The sequence below is a fragment of the Electrona antarctica genome (genome assembly GCF_951216825.1).
Source record: "Electrona antarctica genome assembly, chromosome: 3".
Taxonomy (NCBI): Eukaryota; Metazoa; Chordata; class Actinopteri; order Myctophiformes; family Myctophidae; genus Electrona; species Electrona antarctica.
This window is the reverse complement of record NC_136808.1, coordinates 26,350,318-26,373,446: the sequence shown is the minus strand read 5'-3', so window position 1 is coordinate 26,373,446 and position 23,129 is coordinate 26,350,318. Positions and strand designations below refer to the sequence as shown.

The window sequence follows — 23,129 nt, the reverse complement described above, 5'->3', positions numbered from 1 at the left end:
TTTGTTATCAGCGAGCCAGGTGCAGATTCTACCGAGCTCAGAGCTGAGGGCCTTTTCAACCTGCAGCTTGTTCCTGTCCGAGACCAGCAGTGCTGAGTCATCTGCGAACAGGAACAAGTTGTCGAGGTTATAAACAAGTTGGGTTACCTTGAAAGTAATTAAACACAACTCCTGTGTTGAAAGCAATGCAAGACAATGGTTCCTTTCATGTTGGTATTGAGACTTGGACAGCTTGACCCACCCAGTTTTTCAAAACCATTCTTATTGGATTTCTATCACATTTGATTGGATCATCTTATTTCTTTTTCTAGAGCATTTGCCCAAAATGGCAAGGGTCGCCAGGGTTAATGTGGTTAACATTTTAAACAATAAATAATAATATTATAATAAAATAATAAATTGTATGTATTTATTATATTCAGTCTGACCAGAAGCAGAGTTTAAAGCGGCACTATGTAACTTTTTCTTGAATAAAATCAAATTTCTGTTCGGTAAAGTATGTTAATACAATATTAACTTATACAACTGGGGTGGTTGTATTTAGTCCCCCGCTCTTCTATTGATACTTTTAGATCATGTCAAAGGTCATGTCTCACCTAGACACAGGACTTGTCAAGATTAAATTTAGCCCCTGAGCAAGCAGGCACAAAAAACCCCGACCTCCCAGGGTGGACACTCTAACCACAAGACCACTGAGCTGGTCTAGATACAATATTGGTATCTATATGCAGAACAGTGGTCTCATGCAACTATAGATAAAGTAAGCTACAGTGGTTTCTACACTATAGGGTTCCGGGAGTAGATGGAAATGTAGGCTACTCAGTTTTGGTTATTTTATACACTCTTTACCAAGATATATGAATATGTCTGAGGATAATGTAATGTCCCTATGCTGTGCTGTGGAAATCGCACAATCTCTCTCTGGACGCATCCTGTTAAATGCAGATATAGATACAGATATTTACATTTCATAGCACAATTCTGGAGATATACGTCAGTAGCTGGTTATTAATTCATAATGTATGAATTCTTGTAGCAGCAGGTTTTATGTATGTTTTATTTTAACCAGTGGGTGGCGGTATGCGGTTTACACGTCGCACACCCTACCTAGTCTACCCAGTAGGAAACGAAGAAAAAAAAAGTATAGACATCAGCGCGCGCGCGCCACACATGCACACACACAACAACCAGGAGGGTAAAATGGCGTCGGGGGCCATTTCCGTGGAGGGCAAGAAGATATTAGATTTACGAGTTATAGACCTCAAATCTGAGCTCAAGCGTCGAAACCTGGACACGTCGGGCATAAAGAACGTCCTCGTTGCCAGACTGAAGCAGGTATTTAGAACTATCACTGTGTGTGCGGGGGAAAGAAATAAACACTGCACCGGCTGGCTGGCTGGCCGGGGGGAGGGTTGTTGTTGCTGCAGTGGGTTGAATATTCATGGAAGTGTCGCTTCGTGAGCGAATAGCCACATTATTACGTTTGTGTACGATGTATTGTTTCATATGCTATGCATGCATGTCAAGTTGTTTTTTTCCATTTAAATTTGCCTTTTAAATGGACCTTCCGTGAATGAAAGCCTGCAGGCCTGTCATGGCGGTGAAAATGCTAATGCTAAAAAGCTAAACAGCCTCCTCCAGTTCTACCTCTGGCCTTCGTCGTACGGTGGTGTCGCGCGCCGAACACAGCAGATCTACAAGCTCACAGCGCGTGGCGGGCTTGTAGATCTACATGCATGAGTCGAGGCTACATGAGTCGATACATGAGTCGAGGCTAAATGGCGTTTGTTGTGGCAAGCTGGCAGTTGCACCCCCCCCCCCCCCACCCCCAGAGTCTCTCTCCTCCTCTACATTTTTTTTGTTTTAATTATTTAAAAAGCTATAAGGTATCGAACCTTATAGCTTTGCCCTTTTTTTGGCACGCGATGACGCGACACAGTCGTACGACGTCTGTTGTCAAGTGTTTTGGAACATGATGACTGCTGTTTACTAGACTGGAGTAACTAGACAGACAGCCATTCTAGCGGTGGTGGGATATCATCGGATATGGCCTGGGATTAACCTATTTACAACAAATCCTTTTAATACTCTGCAGTCTGCAACCGTGGTGAACATTGCAGACAATACCCATGTAGTAAGGGCATTTTATTTGACCAATCTGGGAACTAAATCGTTACCAAGACATTTCTTCACCAATGTGTTTCTAAAGGTGTCTAATAACATGGACTAAACGTTTGAAATTCAACTTTTGAAATTTGAGTTAGCATAATATGTGACCATGCCTATATACACACACATATAAGCCACCTATATAAGGCAAAATAATTACATCAAAATTACATCATTCTTAAGTATGAAAGAATAAAGTATGAAAATGCATTTTATTTATTAGAAATAGTATAAAAAAATCACACCCGGCCGTGTGAAGTGAGGGGCGCTAATAAGTCTAACTCGTGTTGCTATGATTAGGTGATGCAATGGTGATGTAAAACAAACGGTGACAAAACAAACATTACATTTTCTTTATTGTTAATGGCATTTAATGTTTTCCCTTCATTGTCAATGGTGTTTTTAAAACAAACATTGAACTAAAATCAAACATGAAACGTCTATATAGGAGGGGCTTGCGCCCCTCAAAAATAGTGTTTTAAAAAATCCATAGACATGGACAAAATGCTGTACCCCCCCTCCAACTGTATATACTTTCCCCATTTTCAACTGTTTATTTTTTGTTTTTGGCTTGTCTGCCTTTATTGATAGTATAAGTGAAGAATAACAGGAAAGAGGGATTGTTTTGTTCCACTTTTGCTTTGGCAATGTAAACGTATGTTTTCTCATGCCAATAAAGCTCCTTTGAATTGAGAAGGGAGAGAACATGCAGCAAAGGTTGTCATGAACGGGACTCGAACACACAACGCTCTGTCAGGCCAAAGCCTACTGTATATTATGTGGCATGCGCCTGGACCACATGGCCAGCGGGCGCCCATTCTCGGTTTTTATTACATTTTCACACTTGCTTTGGCAATGTAAACGTATGTTTTCTCATACAACAAACAAAATCCAACGGCCAATGACTGTCCCGAGGAGCTTTCCTCGAAGGGCCCCTGAGAGCCAAGGGCCCCTGGGCCACGGCCCCAATGGCTAATTTGGCCCTGTCTCTTACTTCACATATTAAGGATCAAGCTTTGGGCCATAACCTTTTTTTATTAGTTATCGACATCTTTCCAGCTGTTTTGAAATCCAAAGCAGGACCTAATGAATGCCAACAATGAAGCTCTGCCCCACATTTTCCAGAACGGCCTGTTATACGCCACGAGGAAGCCGACTTTTAATAAACACATTTCTTGATATTACTCCAGATTCTGTCCAAAAATCCTGCAAATCGTTACACACTATCGCTATAGATATGTGTTCAAGCCAGATCTGTCCGATATTTCACATTCCATCCTAATTGGTTAACATTGGCTTTCAAAGTTTGCAGGATTGGCCCGTTTTGAACAAAAAGCCTCAAATCATGAATGTAGCGTGAAATCTTTCACGGACTTTCCTACTAGGCTGAGGAATATATCCCACCCTTTTCACATTGGCCTGTTATAGCGCCACCAACAGGTGGATTTAAACAAATTTTTGGAACAAAATGCCTCAAATCATGAACGCAGCGTGCAATTTACGTGAAATCTTTCACAGACTTTCCTACTAGGCTGAGGAATATATCCCACCCTTTTCACATTGGCCTGTTATAGCAGGTGGATTTTTGCAAAACACATTTTTGGAACAAAATGCCTCCATCCAAGGCGTAAGAAGAAATGGCACCCTTTTCACATTGGCCTATTATAGCGCCACCAGGAGGCCACGACCTGACCTGCCCTGGTGGAGACCTGTGCCCCGAGGGTCACTTTATCTAGTTATTTTATGATGTTTGGGAGACGAGAAACACTTTCCTGGGGTTTTTATGTGGGTAGTTTTTAGATATTTTAGTATTTCAAAGTGTCCATGATGTCGTGGGCTGCGTTCGAATTGCTAGGGTTGTTCCCTACTCCCTACTCCCCATAGGGGACCCAGACTCAGTGGACTCAAATAGTGATTAATTCGGACAATACTCCCTGTATGGGGAGCACCGACTCTGACGTCAATATCGGTAGACTGCGCTATAGGTCCGTGGGTTCATGTACTTTTTTTTGCATTGTAATCCCCATAGGGTTTTTTCAGATCGCCTCATAAAGAACTGTATGAAAAATAAACAAATCATCCCGGCCGTTTCACTCATTTGGATATGAATAATCAACTGACTACAAGAAACCAGTCAAAACGCTGCTGCTGAATTTTCGCTAGGAACAGACTGTATCAAATTAGTGACTGCAGGCTGTCACCTCCCTGCAAGGACAGTTTGTTAAATTATTTTTAAATTCATGGATGAATAAAGAAAAAATAGGTTAATGAAAATATGTTTGCAGCAGGCATTTAGGCCTATATGTCTATGATAAAAAGGTTATTATCAATAAATTAATATTATATCCATTATCCAGCAATATGAAAACAGTGCACCACCTTGACAATATGAAAATATCAGCAGCATGATTATGCTGTACCCGGGTACGGCAAAAATAGCCGATCTATAAGCAACGCGACGTCCGTGTTGTGAGCTTGTAGATCGGGTACTTTTGGTAAATAATTTACCAAAAGTAGCCGATCTACAAGCTCTGCTCACAATACGGACGTTAACAGAAACAGCAGTCCAATAAATTACTGCCTACATAATGAAGTTTTATCGCAATTCAATGAAATAATGTTAGATAACATATATTTTTTAATGGCAGGAATTAATTCATATTAATAAAACATATGTTCGGAGACACAATTAATGTGTCTCACATGCATGTACAAAATATATATTGGACTTTAGCACATAGCTTTACAACCTCACCAACCTTAATCCAAAAACTATTAAAATATATTCTACAGCAAGCAACTGATTCCTCTCCTAACGTCATGCGCTGGGCCTGGGTTATACAATGAATCAATTAGTAATACTATTGCAAATTAATTGTTTTATTATAAATAAAATAAAACAATTGCAAATAAATGCACAGATCATTTGTCTCGAGATCTGTAGCTTCGAGATCCGCCAGGGAAGAAAAGAGAGGGCCCTCCCCCTATCCACAAGGAGGAGCAGTGCATCAAAGCATTATGGGAATTGTAGTCCAGGAAGAAAGTGAGCCCAATGTCCATGACGCGTGATTATGAATCCCACCAACGTTCTAGGGTAGACCCGCTCACCATGTGTCTGATTGGCTCCCGGGAAGGCATAGTTTTACTGAGGTTGGGCCGTTCGGGTTAGGTTTAGGGGGGTGCATACTTAGTTTAGACTAGTCATTGGTTAGACATGGGTTAAGGTTAGGTTTAGGTGTGCTGCCCCGTGGGGGGTTAGGTTTATGGTGAGGGTTTGAGATAGGTTGTAGTTGTAAGACTAATGACTGGTCGCAAAAACGAACTGTCAATCATAACGACTACTGGCCAATCACAGCAGGGCTTTCCTAGAACTGCGGTGGGATAAATAATAACGCGTCCATGACATCATGGACACTTTGAAATACTAAAATACCTAAAAACACATATTACCAACGTAAAAACCCCAGGAACGTGTTTCTTGTCTCCCAAACATCATTAAAATAAGATCTGGTTGCAAAAGGGAGAAGTGGCCCTTAAAGCGTTTGTTGTGTACCAATAAAACAAGCGTTTGTTTACCAATAAAACAAATGTAAATGTGAGTACTTTGTTCTACGTTGATTTGAAAATTTGGAAATCTCGGTCCGGTTACCTAGGCTGCTAATCCAGCCTGAGGGTCGCAGATTCGACTCCCGATCCCGGTGTGTCACTCCCCATCTCTCTAGATCTTAAAAAAACAAACACAAGAATACCCATTGTTGATGTTGTAGGACCGCTTTTTATTATTTAGTATCTAATGCTATTCATGTATTTTTCCTTAGGCTGTTGAGGACGAAGGTGGTGACCCTGACAACATTGAGATCCAACTGTCAGGCGACACACCCACTAGGAAAACTGTGAAAACCAAAGGTAAGTAACATTAACACACTAGCCGCTAGCATTTATTGAAAAATTAGGATTTCTAATTCATGCCAGCATTTTTTCCAGTTGAGCTCTTATTTTGAAAAGCCACATTTCCAGACTTCCGGAAGTGGGCTTATCCTAGTAAGTTTAACAGGTCTCGTTCAACTGTTGTTTACAATATGGATCTATGCCGGAGCACTGGAGAGCTCCACATCGCTGGCTCTGTGCCGTCAAAGAAACGCTGTTTTGACCAAAATGCCACCTGGGACAAGGAATAGGAGATACAGGCGATTGAAAGAAACGGATAGAACGATCACATATCCAATGAATTACTCACGTAATGCTGTAGGTTCCATGTTTAACGTGTCATAATGTAAATATCCTATGGTCGCTAACGTGGTGACTAGCACTTTGACAGCTCATCCATCGTAGCTTGTTTACTACTGAAACGGACTCCCTGTGCAGAAACGTCCTCATCAACATAAGAGCCACTTGTAATGATTAGTCAACGCTAGTTTTATTTCTAAGTGTACTTACATGACGTTAACATCTCATTTGAGTTTATTTTTGAGTGCCTGTCAGCAAAGAAGCGATGCGACATTTCGTGGTTTAAGAGCAGCAGGAGGATCCCACTAGCAGCAGCTGTCCGTTTATCAATAGCACAACCACAATAGCACTCCACTGTTGTAGCTGACCCTTTATGGAACTGACACTTTGTGTAGTGGGCGGTGGCAGTGTGTAGTGGAAAAACGCGTGTGCGTGTGTGTGTGTGTGTGTGTGTGTGTGTGTCGCTGCTGCTGCAGCATTACATGAAGAGTGTGACGGATGCAAGCATTACATGCTTCCTGTCCTGCATTGTGCTTCCTGCACATTTATATAGTAACTGCGACCTAGAAGTCGCAATTATATTTGAATCATCATGGGGAAGGTTGGCTTTATCCTTTTTTTTTTCTCTTTTTTTTCCTCAGGGAAGAAAGGTGACTCGGACACAGATAACACAATGGATGGAGAATCGCTTTCCAAGGTGACTGCAGTGTGTTTTGGTTCTTAAAGATGGAGTGCCACAATTTATTTTCCAGTTTTTCATGCGTCTATGAGGTGACAGTACTTCATTAGACACCCTGGAGTCGTTTTTATGTGCAATGGTGTATTAACTTTGTATTTAGGATTTCTTCCTGTAGGCTGAACCCTTGACAGTCAAACGGGCTGATGAAATAAACAGTAATATAGTGACATCACACTATCAGCCCCTCCCCAAACCCATCCCCCTTTATCATACAACTACAGCTGTGGGTGTGGCTTCAGTTCAGGTGGATCACCATTCATCACCACCCACCAGGCAAACCAGGCATACTTAATGAACTGGTGGGCATGTCCACATAAAAGCATGATTTTAACAAATACTGTGCACTTTTTGGAACAAGTTCTTCCTCCTTATATTATAATAATACCTGATGACCATGTGTTAGGGTGGAAAAAAATTGTGGCACTCCATCTTTAAGCAATCCAGTTCCTTTTTAATCTGCCTTTTCTTGCATTTAATCATGAGATGCTGTTTAAAAAATTTCACAAGCCAAAATGTAGGCAGGCCCTTAAGACAGTCAAGCCTGAGCCCGGCGACCAGAGTTCTAAAGAAAATGAAGATTAGGTTGAGCACAGATGACCGTCGAGATAACGGACTGTCCATAACAGTCAATTAGGCTGCAGTGCAAACAGTCAACTCTGAATAGAAGAAAAATGGTAGTGTTTGCCTTTCAACACAAATAGACGTAATATAACCAACGGTTTTGTTTAACATGCAATGCTAACACTTTATGTGCTCTACTCTGGTATAGATACTTTATTTAACCTGGCATAATGTCCAGGTAGTGTCTATAATATCAAAGTAGAACTGATGTTTTGGTCCCTCTGGACATTCTTCAGGAGTGTTTTAGTGTTAACGGTTGAATTAATTATTCTGCATACAGTTGGGCAGCGAACAAACAAATACAAATACATGAACACAAGGCAGATGATGTACCGTCCAAAAACAATCGTTTTTTGGTATACTGCCATGTGTAACTAATACTTGCATAATGCAATTTTCATTGACTTTCAAAAGCAACATGAGGCATATTAACAAGGAGCCCGCCAGAAACGGCGAACACGGAGGGTTAAATTAGTACCCTAGCCCGCCAAATACCAGACTCGTTTTCCAGGGCTTGTATTCTTTAATCCATGTTTTAATCCGATCGTATCGTTAGCTACTGTTTGCTAACGGAACAACAAAGTGGGACAGTGGCCATTTTGAAGATGCGTGCGCATCCACTTCCATTCTAAGCCCTGCATTCAAAGCCCTGTATCTCAGAAACGACATTGAGGGGGCCGTTTCTGGTGAAAACAAGGGTTTTCAACGGCCTGTAGCAGGCGCTGTGATACTCGCGGTTGGCTTTTTCCACCACCGACCAAGAGAACAACAACCGGTCAAGACACCACACACATCAGTTTGTTACTGTAACATGCAATTACGGATATTTGGCTCTTCAAAGTGTTATTGTTTAGAGTTACACGTTACATTGGTGGTTTAATTTCTCCCCCCCCATCCCGCCCCTCCTTTGTTTTCTCAGGAGACAGAAGATGAAGGATCGGAAAAAGGTATGTTTGTAGTCAAATTAATGTGAGTCCTTAACATTCAAGCTTTATTCCAAACAGGTAACGCATCTATTGTGAAGACAAGAAACTCCTCCTTACAGCAGTGATTGAACAATCCAACCTGCATCTGCTTGCTACCCTCACCTCGAGTGCAAAGAAGGCATTCTCATTCATCGGGTTACACTGGTTTAGGAGGACTTGATGTATGTTTTTTTTTCTCGGACTGGTCCTTGGAACACTTTCTAAAGAGGCCGGCCTTAAGAGACATCAAAGAAGGCACCAATCATTGTTCTGCATCTTCATGGTACTTGACCCCACACACCACCACAGTACCACAACTACAGAGGACTCATAACGGAGCCTAGATGCATGCCTAACTGCTGCCTAGAGAGACTTGCCAGCGACACTGAGAACAAGGGGCACATTTTCACACGTGAGCAGTATACAACCGTGTGGATTCCACTGAAGATTAGAAGATTTTTGGTTTGCCTGCCTCGAAATTGACTGATACAGCAGACATTGACAACGTGAAGATGTGGAAGATTATCATGAATTTGATGACCATTATGACTGTCGATGCATGTTTCATGTTTGAAGAAATTGACTGTTGGATGAGCTGAAGAAATTCCAGGGGCATTTTTGAAGAAGTTACGCAGAGTTGTAAATTCACCGATATGTGTTTCCTACAAATGAAGATTCCTGAACGGCTCACCGTTATCAATGAAGAATGTGTGTTAATGTGTCTTCCTGTGGTGTCTACTACGGCCTCGATGACCACTAATGTATTTGCTTTCTACCTTCTAGGTCAAGTAACTATACCACATGTCCATGTTAAAACGTGTTTTTTTTTTTTCTTCTTTTTTTGTTGCCATGTTTATCCTTATTAAATCCCTCAGATGTAACTGAAACAGATGATGGTACTCATGAAAATTCTAAGCCTCCACCCGGCCTGGCTGAGCCTCAGGCAGAGGTCTCGGCTAAGGCTGAGCCGGAGTCAGAAGCTGCGACGGCAGACGAGCCTGAGCCCGAGGTTGATGCCAAGCCAGAGGTGGAGGCTGAGCCAGAGATGGAGGCTGAGCCAGAGATGGAGGCTGAGCCAGAGGTCGAAGCTGAGCCAGAGGCTGAGCCAGAGGTGGAGGCTGAGCCAGAGGTGGAGGCTGAGCCAGAGGCTGAGCCAGAGGTGGAGGCTGAGCCAGAGGTGGCGGCTGAGCCAGACATCAAGGCTAAGCCAGAGGTGGAGGCTGAGCCAGACATCAAGGCTAAGCCAGAGGTGGATGCTGAACCAGAGGCTGAGCTAAAGGCTGAGCCAGAGATTGTGACTGAGGCAGAGGCTGAGCCAAAGGAGGCAGAGGCTGAGCCAGAGGCTAAGCCAGACGCTGAGCCAGACGAGGTCGAAGCTGAGCCAGACGAGGTCGAAGCTGAGCCAGACGATGCCGAGGCTGAGCCAGACGAGGTGGAGGCCGAGCCAGACGATGCCGAGGCCGAGCCAGACGACGCCGAGCCAGACGAGGCTGAGGTGGAGGAGCTGGACACCGATCCAGAGGTGGAGGAGATGGACACCGAGCCCGAGGTGGAGGCTGAAGTGTCTGAGATGGACGCTGACGACACAGCAAATTCCTCGAAAGAAGTCGAGGACGATCATCTGTCAGTCTCAAACCCGAATGACGACGCCATCACGCTGGACGTAGATGGCGACGATCTCCTGGAAACAGGTAAACATGTGAAACTTCCAGATCCCGAGGCCGACAAGGGCGCCACCGAGGCCTCCGGCGAGATGGGTCCCGAGGATGAGTCCAAGGCTGAAAAGGCAGACGACCATAAAGATGGTAAGAAAGATGACGGATCCAAGGTTGACCCCGCGAAGAAGGAGAGCAGAGAGGCCCTGAAGAAAGCTGAAACGGGAGACAAAGAAAAGGATTGCGCGAAGAAAGGCCCCTCCTCTACTGGGCCATCAGGTCAAGCAAAGAGGTTTGTCTTTCTATGTCAGTTCTTTGATACTACTACAAGTTCCAGCTCACTAAGAAAGCAGCATTGTTGGTAGCATCAAGATTTTTTTAATTTTTTTTTTCCGTAAGGAAAGTGTTCATTGATGTACCTAATCCTGCCATTTACTTTTTTACCTAATTTTTTTTCTGAAGTTGGTAAAGTTATGGCATTAACCAGGAGACGAAAGTTGCATCTTTCGCATTTGTTCACCTGTCCAGAAGTTTTATTGCCTTTTCCAGTTCCTACGCAAGGCATTGTAAAAGCGCATTAGCATTACGCTCTCTACACGTGAGGTTATTTTTGTTTTTTTTTGTTCAGAAAAGATTCACTGAAGTTGATCTTCTGAAGAGTTCATAAATTGGCTGAGAACCTGGCCCATCTCACCAGTGGAAAAGCAATGACAGAAGCCTTTGAGAGAGTTGTCCAAATCCAAGTCTTTCCTGTGGGGATTTTTTTCCCCTGAAATGTGCCAAATGTGATGTCTTGTTTCATATGATGTTTGTCCTAGTTTCCACATGGGTTTTCATGTACTGGCACTCATTTCTTCTGTTTGTTGTTGTAACATCTGCTTTGTAGTTCTTCAAGAGACAGAGATGGAAAAACTACAAAAGATGAAAAAGGTAAGTCTCACGCTTTCAGAGTTATGTGGATTTAGTTGCGTTTGGTTTCTGCAGAACCTTTTTTTTTTTCTTTTATTTGACACCCATTAGTGTCGCCTATCCAGATCATCGGAAATTTCAGCCTGCTCATTTGTGAGTTTGTATCGCATCGCTGAGCACATGTAACATGTAATATGGCAGCGGTGGCCGAACGGATTGCGGAGCGGTCTTGATACCGGAAGGTCGCCAGTTCGAATCAGCGGTCCGACACGTTAAAATGACCACCGCTGAAGTGCCCTTGAACAAGGCATTGAACCACTACGATGAAATGTTCTATGAGCAGGGCCTGGCTGGAAACAAGTTCTTGAGCTTAGCCCAGATACCCTGGGTAAATATAGTAATCATTTAATTTCAACTGTAAAGAGAACTAAGGGGTCTGAGCTACGGCTAACGATCACTGTGCTCACAACAGCCCCCACCTCACTGAATAACACGGAAATGGTGGCATTCCTTAGGTGTGCTTATGCTGCCACCTAGCGGCAGTAATAAAGTTAACCGCTTAGAAAACCAGTCCTGATGTTAGCAATGCAGTTTGTTTTTGGGTCTCCGAATTGTTGTCGGCATGACAGAGACTTTGTTTTCTGGACATAAGCGCAGCTAGCAGCTATGTTATATTTGTGCATTTATAATGCATACATTTACATTTCTTCTCTGGAAAATATCCGAGCTATAAGGGCTCCTTCACAGTGACCCTGGTTTGTGACAATCAGTGATGACTCTCCTGGAAAGGCTTCTCTAGAAATGCAATCTAAAAGTGTGAACAATTTACAGCCAGACACCACAACGATGCCCCGTTTTCACTCATTGTGTTAGAAGTCGTACGCAGTGATTCTGTCGGGCACAAGTAGGCAGTAAATATTAAGAGTATAATATGAAAGCTATATTAAAGTGTTTATATATTGGAATCTTACACCGGTCCTCCCAAATAATTAATTCACCCTTTGTCAGACTTCTGATTGGTCCCTGAGGACCCTGACTGACTAACCAGCAGGCTCTTTCTGCCTTTTTATCTTGAATTTGCTAAAACATCATTTTTGAACAAACATGATATGCCTTGCAGTCACCATGCTGCACCTGTGATGTTCCTTTTTACTGACAGCAAGTTTAAAATTCGAATTGAACGCACAGAATATCAATACGAAGCACGTTATTTCAATGGTAGTGGATGGAGAGAGGATTCTTGTCCAACCACGAAACTGCAACCAATGGGTGCGAAGAGGGGCACAACCACGGACGGGACTTGACAAAGGGTGAATTACATCCGTGAACCATTGGAAAATGCATCATAAAGGAGTCTGCTCTCCCAAGTATTTTTGTCAGTATACAGTTAGCCACTAAATTGAATATAGAGGTCTGATGGTTTGGCTATGGGACACTAGACGCCTATTGACTGTACTGTCATGACGACCACTCTCTTTCTCAGGGGCTACCAGCAGTACCAGCAACAGCTCTTCTCGTAACATATGGGTGAGCGGCCTGTCGTCAAACACCAAAGCAGCTGATCTGAAGAACCTCTTCGGCAAATATGGGAAGGTACTGTGTACGGATTTGTATTTTGAATTATTGTTTAAAGGGTTCCAGCCCCCCCCCCCCTCATATTTGAACTGGGGAACACCGCCCACCCTGACGAGCAACAACTTGGAATTGTAGGCATTACATCTACCTTGACTCAACTGCAAGCTCACAACGCCTCGCATTGCAAGGTGTTTTGAAGTTGTAGATCGGCTATTTTCACAATGTTTGCCTCATTTAGACCTGAGGCCGATTCCAAAAATGCTTTCACACCCAAGAAACTGTAATAACAAAATACCATTATGCAAACTTCTCCTTCCATTGTTGTCCACAATTATCCTTCTTGTTGTAAGACGATGCACGTGGAAGGTTTGGTGGCTCATTATGCTTTATTGCCAACAGGTGTTCAGCGCCAAAGTGGTCACGAACGCTCGCAGTCCCGGTGGCAAGTGCTACGGCCTGGTGACCATGTCTTCCAGCGCAGAGGTAGCCCGCTGCATCTCACACCTGGACCGCACTGAGCTTCACGGGCAGCAGATATATGTTGAACGGGTGAGCTAGAAAACACACACACGCTCCACAATCTGACCTTTTCTGCATATAGATGAGAATATTATTAGTCGTTCTTTTTGAAGACATCATTCACCATAATTGTACCATGTCGTCCCACGTCACCCCCATGTTGGTCCTCAGAGTTGCCACAGGAGGGTCTCCAAATCTTTGTGTGATAGGAACGTATTTTTCCCTCCACATTAACCACTTGATTCCTCGTCTCTCTATTCTTAGGGGGGAGCATTAGCTGAAAATGGCAGATCTACAAGGCCACTGTGAGGCGTTGTGAGCTTGTAGATCTGCTATTTTCGGCAAAGAGGGTTTGTGTAGAGGGCAAAAAGTGCAGGCCAAGTAGAGAGAGAGGTCAAGTTTACTAATTAACGGTTTAAGTGGTTAAATGTCCGCAAATACACATGAGCATGAATCCAACATACACTGATAGTTTAATGTCAAAACAAGTCCTATGAAGCCTATGAAATCTATTAAAGATGGAGTGCCGTGATTTTTTTCCCCCGCCTAAAACATGATCATCTTTTATCCTTTATGATGAATTCCTGTTCTGTCCTTTGTCTATATAGAAGTGTCTATTTGTACGTCTCTAAATGTTTTTGATGAATTGAACATTGTGGACCCTATTGGAAACAAGTGTAATGCTTAATTGGGTCGTCCACTCACAGTTAACAGCCTTTGTATTGAGTTTGTGCTTGAAATGTACTGTAATTCTGCAAACTGTTAAGTGTTAATACATTTTTCAATCAATCAATCAGGTACTATGATTATACTAGGAGGAAGATTTCTTCCAAAAAAGTGTACAGAAAGTGTTAAAATTATGTTTTGATGTGGCCACACCCACCAGTTCATTAAGTATACCTGGTTTTCACCTTAGCACCACCCACCTGAAGTTAAAGCCTCGCCCACAGCTGTTGTTGTATGATAATGTGGGAGGGGTTAGGGTTATGATGTTATTTCGATTGGTCCTTTTGACTCAAAGGCTTTCAGCTTTCAGGAAGAAACCAAAAAATACACAGGGAAGACCTATTTTAATATTATATCCACACCTGTGGGTCTATTAGAGTAAGACATAGACACATACAAAACAGAAAGTACAAAAATCATGGCACTCCCTAAAGTTTAATCTGCTGCACAGTTTTATACAATATGTGGTGTGGGCTCCCTGCTACATCTCTTTCTCAGCTAAGGGGCCCTTGTTGTCTGACAATGTGACTCAGCCTTGGGTGTCGTATGCCACTGCCGTTTCAGGTTAAAAGTGATCCATTCAAAAAAGAACCCTCCAAGAAGGAAGTGGAGGACACTAAGAGTTCCAGTAAATCCAGTGATAAGCGCGCCAGCACCGGAGCAAAGACCACCAGCAAGTGGGTGATGAGAAACATTGATTCACTGTTGTTGTAAATTGAGAGAAAACAAATTCCCTTATTTTTTAAGTTTTATTCATTACATCTTTGCTTTTGAAGAACCCCGCCATCCTCCAAAAAAGAAGAGAAGAAATCCGACAAGCCATCTGAAAAGGATGATAAGAAGGATAAGAAACCAGAGTCTAAAGGTGAAAAATCTGAGAGCAAGGCATCCGGATCGGAAAAGGATTCTGCCAAGAAAGATGACAAAAAACACGGACGTAAGTTTTAGTGCCTTTTTTTCCCTCCAGTTTATTCTGTTTTGATTAACCATAACATTGGTATCCCTATTTCGGGCATGTCATTGTAGACCAATCAATTGTTTTACTAACACATACCACCAGCACATGCCTGCGTTTGATGAGAGGTCAATAGCCTTTATTAATTTATTTATAATGGCCGATCAACAACGCATCGACACATTGTGAGCTTTTAAGTTGCCTATTTAACACTATTTTTGCTGGGGAATTTTTCAAAATAAAGGCGCTACAGTGCCAGCAGATATGACAGATTTTACTCTGAAGCCCTGCCTTCCGTCGTCCCGTCCCCCCCACGTTAGCAGCGAAGAAAGCTTGACCTGCATAGCAACCGTTGCTAAACTATTTGGATTGGCATTGGACAATCGCTTTTTGGGGTGGGATTTAGCGAAGGGCTAATTGCGCATGTTTCCTTCCTTCCATGGAGCAACATGGAGTCCACCGTACGGTCCTTCCTAACCTGATTTAATAAACCTTGCCGTAAACAAGGAAGTGAACAGCAGTGCGCATGTGTGAAACGCCAATACTGCAGAACATTAACACCGTCTAATTAATTTAAACACGCTTTAACATCCCTTTGTCCAGGAACGAAGAGCCCAGTGAAGACCAAGACGTTTAATACCACCAACAAAAACTACCGACCCTTCAACAAAACCAGACAGCCTTTCAGGAGGGGGGGACACTTTGACAACAGACCACAAGTAATATTCAACCTGCCTTTTTTTCTCCCCTTTTCTACCGTTTGTCTGTGATTGTATTAAAATGTACATGCAGAATATTCAGATTCCATGTCATTCGTGGCAGATTGCTAACAATTATTCTTAATGTATTTTCCTTTGCCAGCCTGGTTTCAATATGAATATGCAGCGAAGACCGAGATGGTTAATCCCCCCTGAAGAGGTCAGAAACTCCTCATACTCCGTTACAACATTCTTGTAGTTTTCTCTTATCTGTGCTCCACCCTAAAAGGCATTTGGTGTTTGGTGTCAGGTGGAGATGATCAGAGAGAAGAGACCTTTCTTCAACAAGGGAGCCAACAACAACAACAACAGCAACAACGATATCCTTCCCTTTGACAAGATGAAGGAACAGAGGTTGCTGGAGCGAACGGCTCGCCTGGACCGCGTCCGCAGAGCCGTGGAGCTGCGCAGGTATTCTTACTTAATTTCTACATGACGACCACAGGTTTTCCAAGGGCGCCAGGGTTGGGACCCCCAAATTAATGTGTATCTAGCCTTGTGTTTGGCTGCAGACTTCCATCTGAAAATGCTTGAAGCCAGAAGGGAAGATGTTTAAAAACTTTTCTTTAAAAAATAAATAAAATAGCAGAGCTTCAATATGTGCTATTTTTTTAATAGCCAAAGTATATAAAGCACCTCTCGAAACAATGTTACAAGGTGCTGTACAGTGGACAACACTATAAAACAATCAAAGTTAAAAACATGGTACATAAGAGCAATAGCACAACAAGAAGTAAAGCAAAACATTGACCTGCACAAATGGGTCAGATAAAACTTTCATAATACAAAATGCTTTCATAATACAAAATGCTTACAAATATGTTCTTAAAACCGTCAACTGACTCAGCTTTTTTTTTTAATCGCCAAGAGCAGGAGTCAGCCCAGCTCCTAATTGAGTCTTGTCAAAACATGACTATTGTAACTCCCTCCTTACTGGCCTACCAGTATGCGCACTTAAGCCTCTCCAACTGATCCAAAATGCCGCAGCTAGATTGTTCTTCAACCAGCCAAAATTCTCACATGTCTCCCCCCTTCTCCGCTCCCTCCATTGGCTCCCGGTCGCTGCCCGCACAGAATACAAAACTCTGATGCTGGCATTCAAAGCAACCAAAGGTATGGCTCCCCCATATCTTACAAGTATGATCGTACCCTACAAACCCTCCCGCCCACTCAGATCAGCCAACGCAGGGAAGCTGGAAGTATCCTCACTAAAACGCCGGGACAACACTCCACACGTCCCAAACTCTTCTCCCTTCTGTCTCCAAAACTATGGAATGCACTTCCCATTACAATCAGATCAGCAGCCTCACTCCCAACCTTCCGCCATAGTCTGAAAACCCACCTCTTCAGACTCCATCATGGCCTGTAGAACTTGCCCTAGCCCTGACATTTTTATGTAGACTTGGATAGCATTTTATGTAGACTTTTAGCATTTTTATGTAGTATACATGCATAGTTCCATTATATAGATATTCCACTGTTACGTTCTTAGCTTACGTATGATTCATGATAACTACTTTATATGTATGTGATGTATTGCCATGCTTTTTGTTCTTGCTTTTTTGTAAATCGCTCTGGATTAATTTTGTTCCAAAGTGTGGGAACAACCACTGCAAAAAGGCCCGTTATTTATGAGTCTGGTTGAAGCTATGGCGTCCAGAAAGCCCTTTTGTCAGAGGACCTGAGAGATCTGACATTAATTTAGTGAGTTGTGAATGCCCGCCTGTCCCCTTCAGGCGGCGTGAGATCGCAGAACAGGAGCGGCGGGAGCGCGAGCGCATCCGTCTGCTGCGGGAGCGCGAGGACAGGGAGAACCTGCTCCGGGAACGCCAGAGGCTGGAGATGGAGAGGCAGAAACTGGAGCGCGAGCGCATGGAGAGGGAGCGGCTGGAGAGGGAGAGGCTCCGCATAGAGCAGGTAAAGAGTTAACTCATTTTGGGCGGGAACCCCTTTTGTTGTTTTAAAGCATTATGTTACTTTAGCTGTAAAATAGCAGATCTACAAGCTTGTAGATCTGCTATTTTTGAAAAATCGTGAAAATGTGTAAAATTTTTAACTCAAATCTTTGCTTCCGGGGGGGTCACTGGAACAACATATTTTCAGATGGGGGTCGGTGGCCAAATGCAGATCATTTTTGGGGTCCTTGACATGAAATATTGAGAACCACTGATATAGAAACATGAGGTTTTTCAGAAAGAAAATCGATCGGCCAAAATGGGTTATTGGGTGTCCGTGGGGCTAATTGGTGTCAATTTGGGGGTCCTTGACATGTAACCGTTTGGGAACCCCTGCTGTGTGTCCAGGAGCGGCGTAAGGAGGCGGAGCGCCTGGCCCGTGAACGAGAGGCGCTGAGGAGGCAACAGGATCAGCTCCGTTACGAGCAGGAGAAGAGAAACAACCTCAAGCGAGGGCGTGACGTCGAACACGGGTATGTACCGTTTAGTTTATCTGCCTTTGTCCACTTGTATTAATTACAATGATTAACAATTTCACTTTTGTGCTGTAAAATGCCTGGTTTATTGCGTGCCAGTGTCGTGCAAGAACAATAGCAATACACAAGCTAAAGGATAAAGAAGGCTTTAGTTTTACAATCTACAGGACCGTTTTGTCTGTCCAGATGAAGTCTGAAGTCTTAAGCCCATGTTTCACTGGGAGGCATACATTGGTTAGACATAGCATTGGTTAGACATAGCATTGGTCCGACTGGATTAAGGTTGGTGAGGGTAGGTTTAGTTGTGCTGCCCCGTGGGAGGTGAGGGTTTGAGATATGGTATGTAACCAAAAGCATGCACTCGTTTTACTAAGTCACTCGGAACATATGTTATTTTCTAACATGGCATGCATGATTGAAAACTCATGTGCTATAGCCATAAAGTCCCTTCATTTAAGGTGTCATTCAGTATAATTATCTAGGGATCAAGGCAGTCCGTGAAAATTAATATTATAAGACAATTGGATATTGGCGTTCAGACAGATGTACAATGTAGCTGGTCAATCAAGCTCCTCTACTTGTGTATTCACTGATTCAGCCGGAGGGACGATACCTACTGGAACGGCAACAAGAAGCTACAACCCGACTCTGAGGTGCGCCTCAACCAAGGCGCCGACTACAACCGCCCGCAGAACCGCTTCACCAACTTCACCCCGCGAGAACGGGGACGCTTCCCAGAGACCCCTGCTGAGCAGCCCAACACCTACGATAGGTAATAATTAACCCCTGCTGAGCAGCCCAACACCTATGATGGGTAATAATTAACATAATTATATACTTGTCTCAGCCAGCAACAACTTTGTCACATACTGCTCTTTGCAACCTAAGAAGCTACAATAACTCTTTTAACCCCCTCAGGGCGGGAACACCTTTTGGTGTTTTAAGTATTATGTTATACTTTAGCTGTTGAAAAAATAGCAGATCTACAAGCTCATAGCACTGCACCGAGTGCTGCAATACGAGCTTGTAGATCTGCTATTTTTGAAAAACGTGAAGATGTGGCGCAAATCTTTGAATATATATTCTTTCAGAGCAAACATTTTTAACTCAAAACATTTCTTCTGGTGGGTCCCTGGAATAACATATTTTCAGATGGCGCTCGGTGGCCAATTACATATATTTTTGGAGGTCCTTGACATGAAAATATATAATTTCATTGTATTAAGCAAACTTTTTCCAAACTTTTATCTTAACCCCTTCTGTCCCCAGACGTAACCGCTTTGACGGCGAGCCAGAAGCAAAGAAGAGTCGCCCCGCCCCCCACAGAGACGGCGCCGGGTTCGAGCGCTACCCCAAGAGCTTTGACGCGGTCCGCCGGCCAGAGGCACCCCCTCCTCCCCCCCGGGCCGACAGCGACCGCAGGGACAGAGACGAGAGGCGGCCCGTGCCCATGCCCGACCGCCCCGTCGTGGGAGCCAGAGCAGCCATGCCTGGCATGTCCCACGCCCGATCACCCCGGGACGCGGGGCACGGAGGGTGGAAGAATGAAGGCAACATGAATGCCAACAAAGGAGACATGCGGTAATTGATATTCATAACATTTTCGCAGAGAACTGAACCTAATTATTGCTCTTCTTAACCTAATAAAACGGGGAAAGCATCTGTTTTTTAGAAAAAGGCAGATCTACAGGCTCACATCGGCCTCATTTTTGAACATTTTAAATGTTCTGTTGTCGGCATTTTCAAACCAGCCACACATTCCACCGTCTACCTTTGAGACGGTGTGCGTTAGACAGAAATGTAGTTGGACAGATAGAAGTGAGCATTTGAAGAGGACCTATACTGTATATGAAGAGGACCTATACATGAAGTGGACCTATACATGGACAGATAGAAGTGAGCATTTTAAGAGGACCTATACATGAACAGATAGAAGTGAGCATTTGAAGAGGACCTATACATGAACAGATAGAAGTGAGCATTTGAAGAGGACCGATACATGGACAGATAGAAGTGAGCATTTGAAGAGGACCTATACATGAAGAGGACCTATACATGAAGAGGACCTATACATGAACAGATAGAAGTGAGCATTTGAAGAGGACCTATACATGAAGAGGACCTATACATGAAGAGGACCTATACATGGACAGATAGAAGTGAGCATTTGAAGAGGACCTATACATGAAGAGGACCTATACATGGACAGATAGAAGCGAGCATTTGAAGAGGACCTATACATGGCGATGGATGTACAAAAAAAGGCAAAACGTCACTTAAAGTTATGTCGGAACATTTAACCCATATACTGCCTCCTGCTGGACGCAGAGCCAACCGCAGACTTCCGAGCCGATTTCAATGCAGCACACGCTGGTCTGACATCCTGTCTGGGAAGTCCATCTTAGATGCTAAATAATTAGCGTCAATGATAGCGAGCTAAAATGAAGCCATTCTTGCTCTAGAAAGCGCCAATGTTTCCATCTAAACCACCGGATAATCAGCAAAGACCTCCGAACATTGCGCATTTTATCCAAACCATGGAGAGCTCGGTAGTTATTCAGCTTTTTAGTCAGCCTGTATAATGGGAGGTGGACGGCAGCGCGGTTGCGCAGTCCGTTCTAGGATCGCTAAAGAAGTTAAGGCCAAGCCAAAATAATAATAATAAAAAATATCAATAATAAATCAGACGGAACATTACGCCAGAAGCAGTTGCTGGTTGGATTCCTTATGACGGAACGTTCCACCAGGAGCAGTAAAACCGTTAAATATATTGAAGGTACCTTACCCATGGTACAACGCAAATGACAACCCACACACTCACCCAATATCGTGTCAGTCCACGTCTGGATGAATGTGAGAGCATTTGTATGTTTGTTCTTAGTATTATATACATTTTTCCTGTAACCCGCTACTTTTCTTTTTCTTCCGGGCAGTGGACCCGTACGTAACATGCGACCAGAGCGTCCAGGCAGAGACGGCCCGGGCCCTGCGATGAGAGGCAACGCCCCCGCCAACCGTGGGAGGAACAACAGTTTTGGCGACCGTGATGGAGGACGGCCCATGGTGATGGGAGACCAGGTCTGCATACACCTCACACACACTGGTCATTTAGCAGGCCCATGGTGATGGGAGACCAGGTCTGCATACACCTCACACACACTGGTCATTTAGCAGGCCCATGGTGATGGGAGACCAGGTCTGCATACACCTCACACACACTGGTCATTTAGCAGGCCCATGGTGATGGGAGACCAGGTCTGCATACACCTCACACACACTGGTCATTTAGCAGGCCCATGGTGATGGGAGACCAGGTCTGCATACACCTCACACACACTGGTCATTTAGCAGGCCCATGGTGATGGGAGACCAGGTCTGCATACACCTCACACACACTGGTCATTTAGCAGGCCCATGGTGATGGGAGACCAGGTCTGCATACACCTCACACACACTGGTCATTTAGCAGGCCCATGGTGATGGGAGACCAGGTCTGCATACACCTCACACACACTGGTCATTTAGCAGGCCCATGGTGATGGGAGACCAGGTCTGCATACACCTTACACACACAGGTCATTTAGTAGGCCCATGGTGATGGGAGACCAGGTCTGCATACACCTCACACACACACTGGTCATTTAGCAGGCCCATGGTGATGGGAGACCAGGTCTGCATACACCTCACACACACACTGGTCATTTAGCAGGCCCATGGTGATGGGAGACCAGGTCTGCATACACCTCACACACACACTGGTCATTTAGTAGGCCCATGGTGATGGGAGACCAGGTCTGCATACACCTCACACACACACTGGTCATTTAGCAGGCCCATGGTGATGGGAGACCAGGTCTGCATACACCTCACACACACTGGTCATTTAGTAGGCCCATGGTGATGGGAGACCAGGTCTGCATAGACCTCACACACACTGGTCATTTAGCAGGCCCATGGTGATGGGAGACCAGGTCTGCATACACCTCACACACACTGGTCATTTAGCAGGCCCATGGTGATGGGAGACCAGGTCTGCATACACCTCACACACACTGGTCATTTAGCAGGCCCATGGTGATGGGAGACCAGGTCTGCATACACCTCACACACACACTGGTCATTTAGCAGGCCCATGGTGATGGGAGACCAGGTCTGCATACACCTCACACACACACTGGTCATTTAGTAGGCCCATGGTGATGGGAGACCAGGTCTGCATACACCTCACACACACTGGTCATTTAGTAGGCCCATGGTGATGGGAGACCAGGTCTGCATACACCTCACACACACACTGGTCATTTAGCAGGCCCATGGTGATGGGAGACCAGGTCTGCATACACCTCACACACACACTGGTCATTTAGCAGGCCCATGGTGATGGGAGACCAGGTCTGCATACACCTCACACACACTGGTCATTTAGCAGGCCCATGGTGATGGGAGACCAGGTCTGCATACACCTCACACACACTGGTCATTTAGTAGGCCCATGGTGATGGGAGACCAGGTCTGCATACACCTCACACACACTGGTCATTTAGTAGGCCCATGGTGATGGGAGACCAGGTCTGCATACACCTCACACACACACACTGGTCATTTAGCAGGCCCATGGTGATGGGAGACCAGGTCTGCATACACCTCACAAACACACTGGTCATTTAGCAGGCCCATGGTGATGGGAGACCAGGTCTGCATACACCTCACACACACTGGTCATTTAGCAGGCCCATGGTGATGGGAGACCAGGTCTGCATACACCTCACACACACACTGGTCATTTAGCAGGCCCATGGTGATGGGAGACCAGGTCTGCATACACCTCACACACACTGGTCATTTAGCAGGCCCATGGTGATGGGAGACCAGGTCTGCAT

General features: G+C 44.3%; 1 protein-coding gene across 1 annotated transcript in view; it reads left to right on the top strand.

Annotated features, from left to right (window-relative positions):
• Window positions 1–1,188: 1,188 nt before the first annotated feature.
• Window positions 1,189–23,129, top strand: part of sltm (SAFB-like, transcription modulator) — a 28,714-nt gene continuing 6,773 nt past the window's right edge. The window contains exons 1-18 of the mRNA XM_079497102.1: window positions 1,189–1,335; window positions 5,988–6,075; window positions 7,038–7,093; window positions 8,676–8,703; window positions 9,597–10,668; window positions 11,263–11,306; window positions 12,769–12,878; window positions 13,260–13,409; window positions 14,670–14,782; window positions 14,882–15,042; window positions 15,664–15,779; window positions 15,922–15,978; window positions 16,069–16,229; window positions 17,555–17,735; window positions 18,122–18,246; window positions 18,848–19,021; window positions 19,519–19,830; window positions 21,183–21,327. Of these exons, the coding sequence (XP_079353228.1) occupies window positions 1,201–1,335; window positions 5,988–6,075; window positions 7,038–7,093; window positions 8,676–8,703; window positions 9,597–10,668; window positions 11,263–11,306; window positions 12,769–12,878; window positions 13,260–13,409; window positions 14,670–14,782; window positions 14,882–15,042; window positions 15,664–15,779; window positions 15,922–15,978; window positions 16,069–16,229; window positions 17,555–17,735; window positions 18,122–18,246; window positions 18,848–19,021; window positions 19,519–19,830; window positions 21,183–21,327 (3,228 nt within the window). The 5' untranslated portion in view covers window positions 1,189–1,200. The remainder of the gene's footprint in view (window positions 1,336–5,987; window positions 6,076–7,037; window positions 7,094–8,675; window positions 8,704–9,596; window positions 10,669–11,262; window positions 11,307–12,768; window positions 12,879–13,259; window positions 13,410–14,669; window positions 14,783–14,881; window positions 15,043–15,663; window positions 15,780–15,921; window positions 15,979–16,068; window positions 16,230–17,554; window positions 17,736–18,121; window positions 18,247–18,847; window positions 19,022–19,518; window positions 19,831–21,182; window positions 21,328–23,129) is intronic.